The sequence below is a fragment of the Anser cygnoides genome, chromosome 7 (assembly GCF_040182565.1).
Source record: "Anser cygnoides isolate HZ-2024a breed goose chromosome 7, Taihu_goose_T2T_genome, whole genome shotgun sequence".
Lineage (NCBI taxonomy): Eukaryota > Metazoa > Chordata > Aves > Anseriformes > Anatidae > Anser > Anser cygnoides.
This window is the reverse complement of record NC_089879.1, coordinates 5,310,038-5,331,178: the sequence shown is the minus strand read 5'-3', so window position 1 is coordinate 5,331,178 and position 21,141 is coordinate 5,310,038. Positions and strand designations below refer to the sequence as shown.

The 21,141-nt window shown below is 47.5% G+C and overlaps 1 protein-coding gene across 13 annotated transcripts in view; it reads right to left on the bottom strand.

The window, feature by feature from the left end:
• FGFR2 (fibroblast growth factor receptor 2) overlaps positions 1 to 21,141 on the bottom strand; it is a 96,838-nt gene that overhangs the window by 75,232 nt on the left and 465 nt on the right. For 3 of the 13 annotated variants that reach the window (XM_067000472.1, XM_067000474.1, XM_067000476.1), the window contains exons 1-2: positions 6,489 to 6,812; positions 2,095 to 2,351 (exon numbers count right to left, since the gene is read on the bottom strand). In XM_067000472.1, coding sequence (XP_066856573.1) covers positions 2,095 to 2,269 — 175 coding nt within the window. In that variant the 5' untranslated portion in view covers positions 2,270 to 2,351; positions 6,489 to 6,812. Of the gene's footprint in view, positions 1 to 2,094; positions 2,352 to 4,523; positions 4,723 to 6,488; positions 6,813 to 21,141 lie in introns of those variants that run through there. The other 10 variants (XM_067000466.1, XM_067000470.1, XM_067000473.1 and 7 more) reach the window with 6 other exon arrangements.

Genomic DNA, 21,141 nt, shown 5'->3' with positions numbered 1-21,141 from the left:
AGCAGCCCCACCGAAAGCACACATTATTGGAGCACCTGACCCCCCTCAAATTAGCTCTGACCAAAATGTTTGGCATTTACTAAACCAAAAAACAATAACAATAAAGCAGCTTTGTCTTTGAAGACCTTTTTTAAAGGGTTTTTTTTTTGTTTTCTTTTCAACTCAGAGAGCTTGTGGGTGGCAGTGATGGAACCCAGAGAAGGTGATTTTTTTTTAAGGGGTCTAATGAAGTACATAAAGAAGGTTTTATTTCCCAAATCTCAGATTTAAGTCCCACACAATTCACTGTATCCTGCAGCATAAAAGCTCTTATTATACCATTAACTTAGAAGCCTTTTTTCCCCTTTCTGGTAATGATTCAGGTTCTCACGTCTAAAATTATCTCATGTAAGTTAACATTCCTACCCAGGGAAGAAGTTTTAAATAGTTTTTAGCAATTTACACTTTGATAAAACCCAGATTCCCACCCACTGGATATTCATTGTGGAAGAAGCGTATTTTTAAAGTGTGCTTTTTAAAATAATAGAGCTATTCTTTCCCTGAAAAATTATCAGGCATAAGTCAAAAATGTTACTCTTCTCCCTGCAAAATACTACACCAATCATGCAATCACATTCTTTCTGATTTAACCCTAAAACAAGAGGACCTCACTACAAGCAGCTAATCCGAAACCAGAATTATTCCTGATTTTGTCATTCCTCTGAAAAGCCAAAAAGGCACCAGATGTGCAATTAACAAATCATACGGTAAGTGGTGATGAGAGTTGGGCTTTTTTTTTTTTTTTTTAATTCTCAAGTTACCTTCAGAAGGGGAGGGGAAGAAACAAAAAAGCTTCGCTATCAACAATCTCTGTCCATGACAGATGACAATATTGCTATACTGTGTTAATTTTTTCAGGAATGCTTGCTAGGGAGGAGGGCTCATCGTCTCTACATAATTCTTCCCCTGCCATCAATAAAAATGTACTTGGAACGGATTCTAAAAATGCGTTAGCTGGTGACGTCTATTTTTAGAGGCAGTGGATAGAAACAAATACGTTTTGCATGAAAATGGATTAAATAAAAACAAAGCTGTATCCCTGGACATGAGTAGCAGAACGTGTAAAGGCCAAACTCTCTCCAGAAAGCTCGCCTGATGAAAAATGTTTTATGGACAATTGCATTGTTTTGACAGATGAGTTATTAGAAATGTAAGCACTCCTCCAATGAGGGATAAAAACCTTATGAAGGAAGCCTTGCTTTCCCCTAAGGTGTTCAGAGAGCAGAAAAGATCCCCCATAGCATAGTAAAATCAATCTTAAATACAATAAGACAATAAAAACAGCAGCCCTTCCTTAGCTCTGTAGAGAAGAAAAACAACTAGGAAAGTCAGAGGAAGGGATATACCTACAGGAACGTACCAACAGGTGCAGGCTCAAAATAGGAGATTTTATCAAAACATCTCTTTTAAAGCAAAGGTTTCAACAAGTTTTCGCTTTCACAGTAATCAGCTGCTATCCTTGCCGTTCAGATCTCCACCTCTGTACTTCCAGAGTTGGCGAACCAGCCAGTGTGCTGGTTGTTCTTGGATATTGACAACAATAGGAAAGCCTGTAGCAACCAGCTACAAACAATAAAGCCATGACACCTGCTTTTGCAGAGTGCCCTGCAAAATTAAACAATCGCGGCACATGATTAAAAGCAATCATGATTTATTTTTTTCCCCTCTTAACCTTCCAGGTAGCTCAAATCACAAAGACATCCAGCCGTGTCGTTTCTTGAGCGATATGCTACAGGTATACAAGTGCAACAGACCGGTTTCCTTAAAGACCCATTCCTCAAAACTTTCATCTGTACACTTTGATTATACAACGTGATGACAGTCCCAAGTCAAATCACTGACACCACTTGCTTGCACAAGATTAAATAAACACATGCTTGCATGAACATAGCCCGCCGCGTGAATAGGAAAAGTTGGAAAACATAACTGTTGAGGACTCGTCTGTTACTTGCCTTGTATTTACCAAAGCATATAAAGGTGTTGACTTTAATTTCAGATGTTGAGGCATTTCGAAATAACTTCTTTTGCAGAAATAAGCACTCTAGAATGATTTACCTTCAGGTTCCAAAGTGGCGTCTTCGACAACTAAGTTAAATGACGGTCGAGCCAAGGAAATTCCAGCCATGGTGACCACCACCAGGCATATAAGGCAACCCGAATTCCAGCCGACCATCTTTTTAGAGTAAATTCCTGGTCCATTTCCATATCTCCATGTGGACTTTAATCCCATCTGAGCACCTCTACAGAAGCATGGACAGGACGCGGTGCCTTCGGCCAGGGCAATGCCTCCTCACCAGGAGCGGCGGCTGCTGCTGCGGGGAGGAGATTTAACAGGGTCAGTGAAACCATCCTAAATGCAAACCAAAAAAAAAAACAACTCACAAAGCCCCAGAAAGAGCTGAGGTGAGAGGGGGAGGAGGAGGAGGATGGGAAAAATAGTTTTCCAGCTTCGAGAATATGTGAAAAGTGAGTGACTTTTCATTTTCTGTTAGCAGTTTCCATCATCACCTGAGGCGTAACCAAGTCCTCCTTGTTTTCAGAAAATCACTTCTCAGCACATATTTAGAGAGCTATTTTACTGACAGAAAGATATACAGTTTAAAAAAAAAAATAAAGGCACACACATGTGCAGGCACATAACCTGTAATGCTACAAAATTACCACAATTATACAAAGTATGTTCTTGTTATTGTTTGAAGGTTTATGTAAGTTTGCCTTGTTTTTCATTCCTTTACCTAGGCAGTTCTGCAGCCAGCTGAATTTTCACTAATTCAGTAATTTTCCACTATAAAAACAGTTGAAAAAATACTCTTTAGGCTCTGATAATCCATAAAGCTTTGTTGTGCCTCAGCAATTCCAGCTCTCCTAGGGATGTACCTTCTCCTACCTCAGCTCAGTGTCCTTTCAACATCTGAGAGTCCCGCACAGGTAAAAGGGTCTGGTCCTCACAGGGGCACTGGTTAACTGGTTAACTGGTTTAACTAGCAATTAAAATCCATATAAAGTTGGGTATGGGTTGCACAGGAGACCTCCCCAGCACCATTTTCCATTCATATACACTAAACTGCGCAACGTGCTCATACAGGTTGCTGATCCCTCTCGCTCAAAGATGCTTTTTAATACATGCTTTTCAGCTGGGGGGGGGGGGAAGTTTAATTAATTCCCCATAAAACTAATTTAAATAGATGGAGGTGACTGCTCGGTATTACTGCCACGGGCCGATGGAAGAGAGAAGAGGAACAGCGCCAAAGCAGCTTCAGGAGACCTGCTGGCACCACAGCCAGGTGCCGGGCGGGCGGTGAAAAGAGCATCCTCAGAGGGCGACCCAACAGCTCACCCAGGCAAGTGCACCTTGTTCTCCTCCCCAGGAAAAAAAAAAAAGATGGTACCCCTCACGAAATGGGTACATCAAGGGACTGCAGCAGTCGTTCTGCTCTGGCCAGTGATTCACCTGAGATGCAACGAACGAAACCCAACTGAAGCTCTGAGAGCACTGCTCTTGAAGGAAAGAACAACATAAAACCTCTCTTCTCCCTCCTGCCCTCACCCGTCAAAAGGAAAAAAAAAAATAAAAATAAAAGTAAGAAGCCTGTCATTTGGATGTGCTGCAGTTCCTCAGCATCCAGTACTCAGAAACGTGGACAAATGTTCCCCCTTTGCTGAGCCAGCCTTTAAGGGGTTTGTTCAGATTTCCTTAGCCTTCAGCTGCGGGCTGGAACACCCGACCCCAGTTCCCAGGGCTACGGGCAGACGTGCTGTGGAGGTATCTTGTACCTGGGGTACGCAGTAACCTACGTAACTTCTGGGGTCAGCAGGAACAGGTTTTAGAGGATATAAATAATTGGGGAAACAGTTCACACACAGTACTCCAGGTGAACCCCCGACACTTTGGGGCGAGCTTGTCCCCCTCAGCCCCACGCTCCGTCCCTGCGGCAGGGGCTGAAGCGGAGTGTGACCACAAGCTAGCACCCAGCACCACATCTCCAGCAAGACCACCACCAGGCCACTGCACAGACACTCACGAGGAGCTCGCTGAGCACTTCTTTAAGCGAGGGCAGAGCAGGTGGGGAGGTGGCCCTGACGGGTCTGCCTTTGGTGAGGGACCCGAGCGAGCCCTCGCGGCCACCGCCACCTGACTGCCTGACAGCCCCCGCTCTGCGGCTCAGTTTATCCAGCTGTAAAGCGGGCATAAATCCTAATTAACAGGCTGCCTGCAATGCTAATTTCATTCCCATAAATCATCCTGCAAAGCCTGATTACAGGCTACGTATATGAATGCAAAACTTAATCACATTTTTGCAAAAAGACAACATACCAGAACGCTACCATACATCCCAGACTCCTTTCTCAGCAGCATTAATTCCACCTACTTCTCGGCGGAGGAAGATTTTTAGGCTGTGCTCGATGCCCTGTAAAGCACGTACAGGGCTGCTGCCCTCACCACAAGCCGCGGCACGAGGCCACCTGACAAGGCGGCTCCTCACCTGGAGGTTTCTGCCCGCTTCTGCACCTGAACATCTGCCAGCAGAAAGACGGGGCTCTTCCTCCACAGGGCGACAGAAAAGCCAAAGCCGAGGCTCGCGAGGGTGCAGCAAAGGAAAAACGGGAGCTCGGGGCCCACCCGTGGAACCGCGAGGCTTTACCACCGCCACCGCGACCGCGGTTTGAGGGCTGCCCTTTCCCAAACCAAGCGGAGTCCAGCGAAGATGAAACGAACCCAAATTCTTTTCATAGTTCAATCGCCACAGTTGCTGGGGGACGACTCCCTGGAAAGACCTCCTGCGCCGGGTAATTATGTACCTCTATGGCAGTGTTTGGAACACAGCCCCAGCATGCTTTTTGGCCTCCACAATTCTGGCTTCCTGACTACAATACCATAATCCCTCCTGGAGTCTCAGACTCAGTGAAAGCCACACGTAGTGTTTATTTTTCCCCTTGAAAGGGAACTCTGTCTCTCTTCTCAGCCTACACTTCGGGGAGGAGTTGTCAGCCTCCCGTGATTGATGGCTCTCCTTGCCACTCGCTCATCAAGTCAATTTTCACCTCGTCACATACCTGCCCAAATTTCTTTGCCAAACTGACAAGCATGGGAAAGCAGACGGGTTTGGGAGCCCAACCAAATTCCTCCAAGCTGTACTTCAGTTTAAACGCGCTCGCACACAAACAAGTAGTACTTGTTCAGCAGTGGCATTAATTAAATTCAATGCTCAGTGTTCTTTTTAATCTACTTCCATTGTTGTTTATAAGATGTTTATCACTCCCCAGGGAGAGCACAATTTGTAGAGTATGTTAACCAAATCAATACAGGGCTCGCTCCACGGCTCTTTAGCATCTTTCTCTGTTGAGCAGGGAATAGGAAAAGCTGAATGAAACGGGGCTCGCACCCCGCAAAGCGGCACCCAGCAGCCGAGCGGCTTCACCAGAAACACCCAGGTAGGTAAAGCTCTCAAACTAGCACTTATTTATTTAAATATTTACACCTGTTTACATATCGATGCGTATATATGGACGCACACACGGATATATCCAACTAGCCTCCTCATCCCGGTTCAGTTTCCAAGCAAATCTGAGCATCACAGCTATTAAACATTAATTCTGGAGGACTAATGGGAACCGGCTGGCAGCTTCAGTACTTTTGCATTGTTTGAACTTCTTTCATTTGCTTTCCAGGACTATCCTGTTTTTCTCAAGTCTTTTGCCACTAAGAGATCAGGAAAAAAAAAAAAAAATCTGCATTTTAATTGACATTCCAGAGAGAGAGAGAAATCCAGAGGCTGCTGATTGCTGTCTATTCAGCCCAAACAGGCTTTTCAGATGAAAATGAGTAAAGGCCAGTGGAAGATTTACAGGGATTTGGTACAAAGGAGACAATGAAGTTTTAAATGTTGATAGCGTTTCACACCAAGCGCATAATGGCTCACGGTTTGAACGGGCCGCTTTGCATTTAAATCTATCTATATAGCCAGATAGAGCCCAGCGAGGGCTTCTTGCCCCGGGACGGGGCTGTTCCGTGCCGCCGGCCCCTCTCCGCTCCGGGGGGGCTCCTCAGCTTCATCCCATCCCGATCCCATCCCCATCCCCATCCCGATCCCATCCCCATCCCCATCCTCCTCCCGTCCCGTCCCCGCTGCCCCCGCCGCCGTCCCGCTGTCAGCGCCGCGAAGCGTCCCGCGGGGTTTCGCGGCAGCGGCAGGGAACGGGCAGAAGGAGGGGAGAAATAAAGCACAACTAAAGCAGGAATAGGGCAGAAAGAGGGCAAAAAGAGGGAAGAGAGCCGGCAAAAAGCGGGCACGGAGCGAGCCCCGGCCGGCAGCGGAGCCCCGGGGGACCCCAGCCCCGCATCCCGCCCCCCGCCGCTCGCCACCCGGGACCCGCTCCGGGTCCCGTCTCGCCGGGTCTCCCCCGTTTTGTCCCCGTTTCGTGTGTCCCCCCCCCCCCGCCCCCGTTACCTGCAGGCGCGGAGCTCCGCGGGCGGGCTCGGCAGCGGCGGGGGGCTGAGGGGAGGCGCCGGCCGGGGCAGGGGCGCTGCTCCTCACCGTGCGGGCAGCCCCGGCCGCACAGCCCGCAGCCCCCGCGGGGCTCGGGGCTCGGCAGGGAGGCGAGGCGGCGGCCGGCCCGGCGGCCCCGTGCCCTGGCTGGGCTGCAGCGGCTACCGCCTCACAGGGGCGAGCCCGCCGTGCCCGGCGCCAGCAGCCTCCTCCCCCGAGCGGGCATCGCCGAGCAGAGCAGCGCGGGGCCCGCTCCGCTCCATCCAGCCGCCCGCAGCTTTGTCAAGCCGACAACCCCCTCTTTTTTTTTTTTTTTCTTCTTTCTTTCTTTTTTTTTTTTTTTCTTTTTTCCCCTCCCTCTCTCCCTCTCCTCGCACACACTCCTCCGGCTCCTTCCTCCCTCCCCCGGTCACTCCCCCCGCTGCAACCCGAGCCGTTTCCTGGACGGCGCTGCGAGGCTCTGCCCAATCGCGGCGGCCGCGGTGCGGAGCCCCTGCCCCTATTCCTTCCCCTATACCTTCTCCTATCCCTTCTCCTGCCCCTGCCCCTATTCCTTCCCCTATCCCTTCTCCTGCCCCTTTCCCTATCCCTTCCCCTGCCCTTGCTTCTGCCCGAGCCCCTGCCCCGTCCCTGCCCCTGGTCCCGGTGCCCTTTCCCAGTCGGGGTTGGCCCGGCCGAGCCCCTCGACCCTAGAAGGCGTCCACTCAGCCCTAAAAAGAGGAAAAAGAGAAGGAGGGGAGCTGGGGTCCCGCCGCCGTCCCGCCCGCTCCCCCCCGGAGCTGGGATGCGCATCCCGCAGACCCCTACGAGAGGAGAGCCCGGCCCCGGCTCTGGCACCGAGGAGCGCGGCCCCAAAAGCAGCACGGCCCCGGGAAGCTGCCCAGGAGGGGCTTTGGGATCAGAGGGTTTGGGATCAGAAACCGCGGCTGGCAGCCCCACGGCCCGCTCCGACGGCGCAGACAGCCCAGCTGCCTCTTAGTGCACTGGCATTTTGGGCTGACCCCACGCTGCACCTTGCTGTGTGACGGTTCTGCAAACAGGATTTGCCTAGGCACCCGGATTTAGGACAGTCCCCAATATTACTATCTAAAATTCGGTATAACTTAGACTGATATTTGCTTAGCAAAACGTTTACTTGAGATACCATTAGCTAAAGGGTTGCTAATACAGAGCCTGTGTTACTGCTTGCTTTGTGGAATCAGCTTGACAACCGAATCAATAAGTGGGGGTTGCCTCAAATTAAATCACTGTTGATCAATTTAATGTTACTTTATTTAAGCATAGCTCGACTGTGCGTTTTATACGTTGCATGCAATATCGATCGAGGGGATTGTCGAGGGCTGTGGCTGCGCCGCACAGCGTGACCCCGCATTTACATACTTCCAGACACCAAAACATGAAAACAAGTTTTCTGGGTACTACGTACTCACCTCCCAGAAAGTACTTTCCCACCGCCACCAGCAGCAATGTGAGCTTTGTGAGGGGCAGCAGACAAATTTGTAATTGATTAGAAACACAGGTTTAATTTATTTATTTTTTTTTTGTCGTTCCTAAAGCAGCAGACGTTTGAATGTTCTAATTGAGAAGCTGCGATGTCACCGTCAAGATCCAATTTTCCCAGCTCCAGGCATGTCCACTGCCCATTGAAAACATTGTTAACGCATTCTCACATAAATTATTGTCCGGCACAGGAAGCTGCGATACCTTTCCCCATTCATCGGTATCTTTGCATGCTCTGAAAGAAAAGGAAGCATTCCACTAAAAATGACAAATCAGAACACCTATTCCCAATGTCTGGAAGCACTTGTCAGAATTTATTCTTTTTCGGGATGAAAAGATAGCAGTCTATCAATAGCACCCTATTCTCCCCAACGAGCCACATTCTCTTAAAGTGGCCCACAGCAGCCGAACTCCTCCATCGGAGAGAAAAGCAGAAGCATGTTTGGAATTAGAAGGGGGGGCGGGCGGGGGGATCAATTCTGTCATCATATTTAGGCTTCAAGAGATCTCAGTGGGCCCAGGGAGCCTTTCATAGCAGTTAGGCTGCTGAATGAGAGCATAATCTCTTTACAGTTTTTTCCTCCTCCTCTCAAAGTGGCTGGGATCTTTTTTGTGAGCCCTCCTGCACGTGAATGGTGTGGCTAATAAGCCTATTAATGAGGTTCCACAGAGGAGTGTGAATAGGTAAATAAGCCCCAATCTGTTGAGGTTCAGGAGCAAGGGCAGTAAAGCCATCATGAACTAAAGGTGACAGTTTGAACTGAAATAGGAACAACAGCTCCAGGTTTCAAGCGAAAGAAAAGACAGACAAGGCGCACATTCAGGCTCCTTCTACCCCCTACCGAGTTCTATTTTCTTTCCTATTCTTCCTCCTTTATAAAATGTCTTGAGTAGTCACCCATTTTTTCAAAAGCTCTTGAGACGTCCTTTTTCATCCTGGCAATGATACATCAATAGGGAGGAAGGAAAATGAGGACACCAATGCTCCTTTGCCCCGCCGGTTTCAAAAGCACGAACAGTGCTGTCCCCTCGCATATGGGAGCGGGGGAGGAGAAAGCAAGTTAAATTGAATCTTTCAGCGCTGCCAGCCCTTTGTCACCGCTGTCAGCTGGGCCCTGGTCCCCCCGCCACACCGCACGCAGCAAGGGATGAGGTAAAATGTTCTCCAGGGGCACGGCACCAGGCAGCTGTGGGGCCACAAGGCCCGGCTGGGCCCCGTCAGCATGGAGAGGTGAGGAGGGCGAGGAGATGCGCTGGTCTCCACCAGGCATCGCCACTGCCCAGCGGGGTAAGGAGAAGGCACGCCTGACTTCAGGCTGCCCCTGAGCTGGATCCACCAGAGCCCAAGCAAAACACTTTGAGGAGCGAAGGTGGAAGTTTAAGCAGAAGACAACTTGTGTCTGTTGAGAGATGAGGTGAGGCAGGCAACTAATTCCCTTGAATAACGTGGAAAGGTCACCTTATAAACAAACATAACACGCGGCTGCTGAGCACTCCTCAGTTCTAACCCTCACAGAGTCTCTGACCCTTTTTGAAGTGCTGGAGGTACCGGTGAAGGCAGGGCCTGTGGAGACCCGGTCCTCCACGGGAGCTACGCGAGGAAGAAGTCACAGCTCCCACCACACCGCCGGCAGACCGCAAAGGTACGTGATGGAAGCACATTCTCCAGTGCCAGCCTATTCTCCAGGTGCTGGACTTGCTAACATGCAACACTTCTACCAGCTGAAATAGGAGCACAACACAGAAAAGGAAAAGGAAAAAACACGCATTAAAGCTATGGAGAACTATGGGAAAAATCATCTGCATCCTAATTGAGCCATGAACATGGCTGAGGACTTCGCTTCTCCACAGACGATAATGGGAAAGCAACATTTCTTCCCTGTTATTTCTGTCCTGTCCAAAAATTTTCTCGACTATGCTGGATACAATTAAATATTTGTCCTTTTTTATTATTATTGTTTGTTTTTTTTTTTTAAGTTCTTCTAAAGCTAAGTGCCCAAACCCAAACACCAACAGCTGGTTTCCAAAGTATTTATGTCTCCTTTTCCTGACAGCTTTGAGCTGTGCTTTTTAGGGTACCAAAGGAACCCACTTCTGAAAGTCTGGTCTCAGTAGCTTGCATCCTTTAATTTTCAGAGATAGGCAAAGTTGCTCCATGTATTTGTCTGAGTCCTAAGGGAAAATTACTTCACATTGATGTAAACACGAACCCATCCTAATATAAAAACTGCTACTGAGAAACTTCCATCTCTAGTCTTCTCTGTGTTACTTCAAGATGCTGCTAAACTGAAAAAATTAGATAAGAATTTCTTTAATGTCACTACATTCAGTAATTATCCGTGAAAACGTGAACCATTGGCTACCGAGTTCTTTTGCAGCAAAATGTGCATAGGAAGGGGGATTGCCATAAAGAGATAGTTTTACTGGGTGTTTATCAACAAAAAAACTCATTTTGGTTAAACTACAGCATGCGGAAAATTAACTTCTTTTGCCTATCGATTTTTGATCTTCCTCTCCATTATGCATAGCAGAATCTTCTGAGAGATTAATTCAGGCAGTACTGGGAAAAGAGATTATTTTCACCATTGTAGTGATGTTTTGTAATGGCACTTAATACCAGAACTCTCTCCAGATTTTTATGCCCTGTAGCCATGTAACTTCTCTGGTACGCCTCTCATTTTTTATGTCTTAAGGAAAAGATTCAAAAAATACTTGTTGTTATTATTAAATAAGAGATATATTTGAACAGGAAATGTGGTGTGTTATAATCAGGGTATTACACTGGGATACTGGACATTTGAAGCTTTCTGTCCTTCTACATCAGCTTTCCTATACAGTCCTGGGAAAGTCACTTAATCTGCCCATGTCCAAACTTTCTAGCTATGAAATGAGGATAATAGATGTTTCCTGTCTCCCACCCTTTATTCATCTCATCTATTTAGATGGTAAGCTCCTCATTTCTGACCATGCTTTTATGCATGGCTTAGAACAATAAGACACTGAGCTCGGCTGGAACCTCCAGGCACTTCCATAATGCAGATATTGAGTACTAAATTATCAAAATAAAAGAAAATCCTCAATTTATTGTGTATTCCTTCATAAAAAAAATTGTTACACAGTGTCCTAGTAGAGCACCTCTGGCTGCTGTGGAATAGTATCTCTTCTAAGACAGGGGAAAGAAGCACCCGTTGGAGAATAACTTTAAAAAGTGAATCCCCCTAAGCAGAAACCATGTGAATAAAACCCTTCTCAGCACTGAGCAGGACACAGCAAGACAGAGGCAGACTTATAAAAATGAGAAGACAAAGGCTGCAAAGACCATTTGTCTTTCTGTTACAGATCTTGAATACATTTGGCTTGTTGGCCCGCGCACTTTCTGTTTCCAGTTGATCAATACATGCTGGTTTGTTTCACTAAAGCTCCGTTGTCTAACTAGACCAACTGGTGGTTGTGGCAGCTTCCCCTGCAACGTTACATCAGATGGGATTTTTCTCTGGTGACACCACAGGGTTCAGCGGGCGAGCGAGCGATGACTTCCAGGCACAACCTCAGAGCAGGAGGTGCTCAGCGGAGCTTGCACCAGGGCTCCTGTTACACAGTTTAAGCCCTGGGAGTGGCAGAAAACTTGGTGGCAGGGATCCACAGGGCAGGTAGTGTGCTGATCCTCATGGACACGGTTCCTCACCCAGAGCACCACATCCCTGCAGACCCCTCCTGCTTCCCACCTCCTTCACTGGAGAGCCACGCTCCACATCTCCAGCTCTCTTGCACAGGCCCAGCTTCAGACACAGAAAGGCATGGAGATGGCAGAAGTTCAAAAAATAAAAAGTCGTCTTCTTACTTTCTACAGCCCTGGAGCATACGACAGTAATGCGGTACTAAATGCCTACAACTATTTCCCTGTCTCATTCTCATCCCTCCAATGTCTGTAAGTGAGAAGTCTCACCTCGTGTTCTCTCTTCCCTTTCCGGCCTTCACACATAATTTCACTCCTCCGTCTCCTACCAGAGTTTTTGCAGGAATTTGCTTCATCCCGTGTGTGTCTCCTCCAGTGAAAGCCACCTCTTTTGCCACCCCAGTCCCCAAGGTGAGAGGAGCTCCTCGCCCCGTGTGCTAGGTGATTAAGGTAGCCACCATTTCACCTGAGAAACCGGATTGCCTTGGAGAGAAGCCACTGTCCTGCGCAAGAAAGCCTCCGTGTAAACAGAGGCGCCTCGAGGTTTAACAGCCCTTGTTTGTTAACTCCGTAACCACGTTCACAAGTCCAAAAATGAGGTGAAAAGGTAATGGTCCGGCAGACAAAGCCCAGGCACAAACAGAGATTTGCTATTTGATATAGACACATGGATTTCCTTAAACAAAGGCCGTAAGTTTTACCCCAGAAAGGTTTCCCAAGTCACCGCAGGCCCAGGGCGCCTTCACACAGACCCAGACACACACTTTTTTCCTTCATGTTTCTGTGTTTTAAGGGGAGGATTACAGGACAGCTCAGTTTGCATGAAATCTAGACTTGGATCGCTGAATATTCATGCCCACAGCAATGAACGTTCTTATACGTATGAACACGCAGCAGCATTTCAGGCCTTGAAGAGAAGGCCTGCTTTTGATTTACATGGCCAGGTTGAGGTCCCAAAGATCCTTCCCATCTCCTAACAGGTAGCACCGTTTGTATCAGCGCTTGCTGGATGAGAAAACCCAACGACAATCACGCAGCTCTTCTGATGCCAGCTGAGCAGAGAAACAGATACTGCGGGAGGCTTCCAGGGCTGCTAAATGCAATAGATCAGGAAATGTTTTACATTGTGGATACAAGCGAGGAGGCCAGAAACTTGATTACAGGGGAGACTTAGTTAAATATTCACTGGGATTCATTATGTGAAAACCACTAGAAAGGAACATGTTTCTACAGGAAGGGTTGGGCTGCTTTATTCTAGCTTCTGTTGTAAAATGCTGCTGATGGCTGTGCACAAGAGCTACCGTCCTCTAGTGGAAGGAATATGGCAGGTCTGGTGGATGTGCAGGAACTCTTCTGCTTGCTCTTATTGTTAGCTAGGGTTACCGCTCCTTTAATTTGCTAAATAGAGCCTCGCAGAGCCAACGGGGCTTGATTATCTGACGACCTGACATTTGACAAGCAGGTAACATGAGCATTTTGGGCAAAAGGAATGTTATAAACAAGATTTCTAAAGTCTTAAGTCTGTTGCTCACTCAGTCTGAAATAATAATGAGCGCAAAGACTGAGAGCAAGCTGCACAAAAGCTTTGAGGCTGAGAAAGCTGCACAGCACCCTCGCTCCAGCACAGCCATGGGAAGGTGGTGTCTGGGTCCCAGCTCATCCGGCCCAGCCAGCGCCGGTTCGGACAGATGCTGGTGGACAAGCACGGTGCTGATCCCACCTTGCAGCGCCTGCTTTCCCCTTGGCCGTGAAGTGCTGAGCGAAGACCGAGTGCTGATGGACCTTGCTGCGTGCTGCCTTCCAGCTGGCTGCGTACAGCGGGAGCAGAGCTTCCTGGCCCCAGCCCTGCGCTGCTTGGGAAGATCAGGTCCCGAGAGCAGAAATGCAGGCAGAGAGGCAAAACATCCCCGAGATCCCCCACAGTGGGGACACGGAGCAGCGTTGCAGCCCCAGTCACAGCAGCACTAACAGCTTTTCATGGCATGCAAAGGGTGAAATGCCATGCTGGCCAACAAGGTGTCTACCCAGTAAAAAAAATACAAGGCAAGTCCTCTCCTTTAAATTTTATTCCCTGAAGCCTTACATTCAGCAGCCTATTTTCTGAGGGGAAAAGAGAAAAAAAAAAAGACTCCGAGTCCCACCCTGCTCAGCATGTAGCAACAGGCTCCCAATTAAATTCTGGAAAACAGAGAGGCTGAGACATTTTAAACAGAAACTACTGTGATCTGCAGGGTACAACGAAGAGGGAGCTGGGGGGAAAGCAAGAAGTGAAAAATTAAACCAAAAGCAAAGGAGCTGCATTTGGAGTTGTGCTCAACAGGAAAAAAATCACTTACAGATAAGAATTAACATGCTGTTTAACCCTGTCCCCACAAACAAAGAGACACCAGCAATAGTCAGCATTAAATTCATTTGCACTTAAAATCTTGTATATAGAAATAACCTGGTGTAACAACGCTAGAGATTGCCTAGACAAGTTAATGTCCAGAAGGGTTTTAATTCCACGCAGGGCAGAAATGCAGGTTTGGGTCTTGTCTAGAAAGGAAAAAGAGCCTGTGAGAGTAGCAAGTGTTTGCTCCATAGCAGGTAAAAGGACAGTGACAAGAAGTTCACCAGGGATGAGAAACACGTCCTTCTGCTCCTCTAAAGCAGAGGGTGGTCTCTTTCCCTTTGGTTAACCCCACCTGCCACAGGCATTGACTTGCAAAAGATCCCAGCAGAAAATCACGCTGTGGTTCCATCATGTTAGAGAGATCCAGCTGCTTCATCCTCCAGGAAAATCTGTCCAGCCCTCAGCTATATCACATCCAAGCTTTAATGCCGAGGCCTCCTCTCCTCAACTGCTGAGGAGATCACCAGATGGGCCCAGGAGGAAATTCCTCCTCATGTCTTGCACCCAAAAACCTGACAAAATTGTTACCCACTTAGAGCACTTCTGTTAATGGCGATGATAAGGAAATTAAAGTCAATAGAGGGAAAAAAATTCTTCCCAGATCTAGGTGTCCATGTTCTTGCCCGCTGCACAGAGCTCCAGCGATGGGAAACGTTCAGAGCCAGAAGTGGCGCTGGGTCCTTTGGAGATGGTTATCGCTACTGGTAAGTTTTTAATATGGGGGTTTGAGCAGCAAGTGAAAAGGACACTGCCGAAAAGGCCCTGGGACATCTGGTGTAAGCTAGACTTGTTCATCAGTTTACACCCGCTGAGGTGCCGGCCCACCAGCCAAGGGGCCCTTCGAAGAGAGCTAGCAGAAAGCGAATGGTTGGCAGAACTTCCCTCGCCTTGCTCTATGCGGCGAGGAAGCCTCAGGACGTGCTTCTTGCTTGGGAAGCACAGCACAGAGAGACAGTGGCCTCCCAGGGAGGAGGCTGATCCTCCCAGGGAGGCTGTGCTAGCCGGGGGTGCCAGGGGTGGTCTGCCGGGGTCGGGGCTGAAGGCGGTAACGGAGCCGTGAGGAGAAGCAGCTCGCAGCTGTTTGCATGATACATATCTCGCGAATAAATAAACGCCATCGCCAGTGCTGCCACTCTCTAAACATCGATAGAGACATGCGTTCACTCAAAACATTCAGAAAATAAACAGAAGGAGTGCTGCTTGGCTGAACCCTCCTCTAGCCGAGAGCCAGCGCTGTGAAGCTGTCACCTTTCAGCAGATCGGAAGGTCTCGTATCAGCCCCCCCAGACTCTGTTCCCAAGGAATGTTGTCTGCGTTTTTTGATGCAGAGACCTCAGAGACTGGGGGTTCAAAAATGATGTGCATTTTTTCTACACATTCTAGCAGGCAGGAGATAAAGAATAGTTAAGTGAAACACAAGTGAAGATTAGCTCAAAATGCCGCAAGCTGTAATTCACATGGATTACAAAATAACCTCAGTAGTTTCAAGAATGTAACAAGAACAGCCTTAAATCAGCACAAACCGACTTGCTCAGCCATTTTCATCTGAGGATTAATGTCAGACTTTCTTCTGCTGTGCTGTGGCAGTAAACCATCCTCTCTAGTCTTTTTGGGGAGGGCATCCGTGGTCCCAAGGAAAGGGGGCCCATAGCTGCGTGGGATGCAGGGACTCCGGATCCCCTCCGGATAGTGGGCAGGGGAAGGCTGCCACTGGGGAGGGCACCCGGAGGCTTGGGGTGCTCTGGAAAGGCTCAGTGGGTGTTCAGTGCTGGCTCCCCCTTGTTTCTACCTGCTCAGCTGTACAGAAGGGCAGCTGTGGCTGCTTTCAGTGCTTTTCCAAAAGCTTTTTTTTTTTTTTTTTCCTTCCAGGAAAGCAATTGCTGCAGCTGCTCCTGCGACACTGCCTGATCCTCCAGACAGAGCTCACCAGAACATGGGTAATTCTGGTATTAAATCCAAGGAGCTTTGTGTACGGACACGAAGCATCTCCAGCTTGCTTCCTCCCACCCTCGCCTGTTTAAGGCCGCACCCCGTGTCCCCCTGCCACGGGACCTGCGGGACACCGTGATGTGTCCCATGCTATGCTCCTCCTCACACCCTCAGCAAAAACGGACAGCCTTTGGATGCAGCCCTTTATTCTAGGATAAATTCTGGAGATTTCTTGATAGCCAGAGAAAAAAAAAAAAAAAAAAAAGAGAGAGAGACAGAGAGACAGGGAGGCACCTGTGGCCTCTGGGGTAGATTTCTGCTTTACAGTCGCATGCAAGCTGCCCAGGAGACACACCCTGTCTCCCTGGAGTACAGATAAGCTCCCAAGGACTTCAAAGGGATTGCTGAACCAGACTGCAATGAATTTCTGCAGAAATGTAATGTGCAGCATATGTCTGAGGGACTGGAGAAGAGCTGGGGTGGTTTAGATTAGATAGTGCTGTTTGGCTTTTGAGGGGCTCGAGGAAGTGAAGGACACGTAATTGTCTTTTAAAGTGTAATATTTGACTTCAGTTCACCCACACTGCAGAGGGGCTTGCAGATAAGCAATGGAAAGTATTTCCGTGTGAGGGCTGGGTATCTAATCTCCCGAAGATCAGTTTTCCATTCAAAATATCATTGTACTGGGGGACGGCTTGGCTATATGCATTTGGTTTTGTCTCTTCCTATCCACTTAACACTGAGTGGACCTGCTGCTAGGGAGCACCTCAGAGCCGTGATTTCCTTTACTCAGACAGCATCACCGCGTGGCCGGGTATTTAGTAAAAAGGGTCTGGAGACATCACAAAGTGCTTTGAGGAGGAGGAGTTTTCTGACAGTGTTTATGTGTATTCAGTATTCCAGGCCCTCTGCATCTTACAGAAACACCAAAAGAAGGTTTCAGCAGCTAGCTGGCAATACCATCTACTTTGTCTACAATAGGGCTTCTGCCCACTGCCTCTGGCCTCATCTACTGGAATGTTAAGGCTCGTCTTTATTGTCACAAACATAAGCTACAAATATATAGATAATTGTCAGGAGCTCACTGTGTGCTCTCTTTTTTTTTTTTCTTTTTGATTAGAAGTCAACAAAATCTTTCATGGTTTCAACACATGGATGTGTTTCTTCTTCTGATAGAAGGGGCACACAAATAGCCAGCTCTTACTCACTTTCTTCTTAGGTGAATGTTCCCTTTTTGATATAAAGGAAAAATTGTTTTCCTTGAATATGTTAGACCACAAAAACAATGTGAAAAATCACAGTGAATCTGTTAGCAGAAACATTTGTTCTAGAAGTAAGTATGAATTTGAAGAACAGAGAGCCAGAGTCAAGCCTAGGACAATAAAGATTGACTATTCGCTCCAGGAAGCATTTTAAAATAGTGTGTTTCTCAGGCCAGTGTGGAAACATCTGCCCAGCAAAAATTATCTACACAAACTTCTCAATTGTATGCTTTGAAATTCATTGTATAAATCAACATACTGCCCATCTTCAGGGTATTCTTCCCAACTTAATATGTACCCTCCTGGTGAGCTACAACCTTAAAATGCCACCCCGCCTGTCTGTGCTGATGAAAGCCATGAAGTCAGAAGAACATAAGAATTTTCCCAGCTGCCAGCCCTGAGTGCCAGCCAGGGATTACAACCCAGCAGAGCTTTGCAGGTCTGCATTTCATTGCCAGGAAAGGCAGCTTCTGCAAGGAAAAATCTTGTGTCTATCTATTTATTTTCAGTAAACAAACACTGGCAGATCAACACATTTATCAACATTTATCAGTGAAATATTCTTTATTTTTTTTAAATGCAGGTTTTTTTTTTTTTCTTAGAGTGCTCTTTTTTAATGAAAACATGGATTATTCTGTTAGTTTAAATGAATACTGGGCACTAGTCTCTAAAAAGTCATATGAATTTGTGAAGCTGTTTTATACATAATGAAGAATAATTTAGCATTGGCAAAGTGATGGATCCTGGCTTTCACTTGATAACAAGTCAAATAATCATTTTCTGGTATTTTGTCCCTTGAGCATTACCTGCTTTTCACAAAACCATCCCATGAAGAAAATAGCTAATTCAGTTCTCCTCTAACCCTTCTCTGTTTAGAATAAAATAAAAATAACCCACATTTATTAGAATTATTTCTTAATGTACAAAAGAGGGAATCTGATAGAGTTGTGACACAGTTTGAGTGCTAATCAATCAGATAACAATAAATTTAATGTAAAATCATGAGATACACTAGAATCTCTACACTGATTTCTTCAAAAAAACACCTTATCTACTTTCTATTCTGGAATATTATCAGAAGACTCCTCATTCACATACAAGACAAACAAATTTCACAGTTCTCAGCTCCTGTACGCATTCATTCACCGCTACCATTAGTGACAGAGAAAAAGACAAATAGGCCGTGCAAATGGGCCTCTCTTTTCCTTTTTCTTCAGGGTTCTCATGTAGGAACAGCTGAAATAATCATAGAATATCCTGAGTTGGAAGGGACCCACAAGGATCATCAAATCCTACTCCTGGCTCCACACAAGGCCACCCAAAAATCAGACCCTATGACTGAGAGCACAGTCCAAACGCTCCTTGAACTCCAGCAGGCTCGGTGCTGTGACCACTGCCCTGGGGAGCCCGTCCCAGCGCCCGACCACCTCTGGGTGCAGAACCTTTCCCTAACACCCAGCCTGACCCTCCCCTGTCCCAGCTCCATGCCGTCCCCTCGGGTCCTGTCGCTGTCCCCAGAGAGCAGAGCTCAGCGCCTGCCCCTCTGAGCCCCTCGTGAGGGAGCTGCAGGCCACCATGAGGCCTCCCCTCGGCCTGCTCTGCTCTGGGCTGAACAAGCCAAGGGCCCTCAGCCGATACTCATATGTTTTCCCCTCTAGGCCCTTCACCATTCTTCATAGACCTCCTTTGGACACTCTCCAATAGTTTTCTGTCGTTTTTATACTGTGATGCCCCAAACTGCACACAGCACTTGAGGTGAGGCCGCACCATTGCGGAGCGGAGCAGGACAATCCCTCCCTCGCCCAGCTAGCCATGCTGTGCTTGATGCACCCCAGGGCACGGCTGGCCCTTTCGGCTGTCACTGCACACTGCTGGCTCGTGTTCAGCTTGTCATTGACCAGAACCCCCAGACCCCTTCCTGTGGGGCTGCTCTCCAGCCTCGCATTCCCCAGTCTGTACATCCAGCCGGGGCTGCCCTGTCCCAGGTGCAGAATCCAGCACTTGCTCTTGTTAAACTTGATACCGATGGCGATTGCCCAGCTCTCTAACTTGTCAAGATCTCTCTGCAAGACCTCTCTACTGTCAGGGGAGTCAGCAGCTCCTCCTAATTTAGTGTCATCTGCAATAAACACAAGGGTTCATCTAGATCATCAATATCAAATTATTTTAGCAGATCTTTACATTGCCAAAAGAGTATGAAGGGTACTCCTGGATTGCAGGAGTTACAACCCTCTGTGGGGTTGTAACAGAGACCATTTTCTTACTCCCTTCTTTCTTCTCATCAAAAACCTGCTACTAACTGTTCACCAGAGCTGTGTGAGCACTGCTTGCCCCTGCCCCCCCCATGTCATTTCCAGTAGTCCAGTAGTATCTCCAGTTATGCCCATACTGGTCCCCACTAGGTGCAGGGGACTGCGGACACAGGGGACGGCTCAGGCAGGTAGCAACGCTTTGAATGCAGCTACAACCACTCTGCGGGGCGCTGGCTGAAGAAAAGGCAGCAATCCTGTCCTGAGGAGGCAGCCCTGGGGCCGGGGAGCTCTCTGCCATGCCAGACACAGGGGCTTTTGTGAAACTCACTTCTACACAGCAGTATGCTAAGGGAAGAGTAGAAAAAATATACTTCTTAATGGCTCAAAGTCATTACCATTACTTTATTTTGCATTCCTGAAATACTTAAACACATGGATTGTTTTTGCAGGAAAATGAGTAGAAAGAAGGCTGCTGTACTATGCAGTTCATTGCTTGGCCTGGGGTATTTCCTGGCAAATTATCCCTCTGCTCCAGTATTCTACCAGGTAGGCTCTATACCATTTCCCAGGACAAGAAAAGAGATTAAGAAGCTCTTCTAAAGGTGATACAAAGCCTTTCAAGTCAAACACATTTAATGTCAGTTCAAAGTTACTGAGGAACAGACATAAAAAAAAAAAAAACAGCCCAGGAAAAAAAAAAAATCTGAAAATATAATTTGTTCTCACTTTTTCCCCATTCCTACAGGTAGGGGAGGTTGAGTTAGCTAAGATCCAAAACATTAGGGTAAGCAATGCTTTAATATAACATTCCAACACTTCACCCGAGCAGAGGCTTGCAGGATCTAGTCTGAACTCTTGTATTGCCTAGGTCATACGTTCGATCCCAGAAGCTCCAGCACCAAGACCATAACTTCTGGTTGAACCAGGTTGTTTAGAAAAAATAACCCCATCTTAATTTAAATTTTCAAAGAGAGAATTCATCATGTCCCTAGGCAAATTGTTTCAGATATTAAATTCTTCAGTGGCCAAGAATGCACACCTAATTATTGTCCTGTATTCTTCAGCTTTAGCTTTTAGCTGCAGAACCTCATTATAACTTGGCTTATTAAAGAGCCCTTTCTCCGTGCAAGCAGCCTTAAACTAATGTTGTTCTGTCCACACAGAGAAGAGTGGGGCAATGCACAAGCTGTTATAAAGGGTTTGCACAGAATAAGATACAGTGTTAAGTTTACTATGCAGTAATTTCCTGAGTAACCAAAATTACAGTCAGTCCTTTTCTTTAGACCAAGTTACCATTTGGAAGAAAATAAAGCGTGGTCATCGTGGCAGGGCATGCTCCTAGCACACCCCAGCTATGCCACCTATCCAATGAAGGTGCAACGCATCCCCTGTTCTGATGGCTCCAGGCTCCCAGCTCCCAGGTAGGAGCAGCCTTGTGGCCCCAAGCCCTCAACCCACACAGGGTGGTGGTGATGGGGTTTCTTCGTACCACCGAGCCTTTGTTCTTAGAGGTTATCCCCATATGCCACGATCTCACCCATCTCCCGCAGCAAAACCTAGAGTTACACCACTATATCACTACTGCAGCAACTTTCTTTTTCAA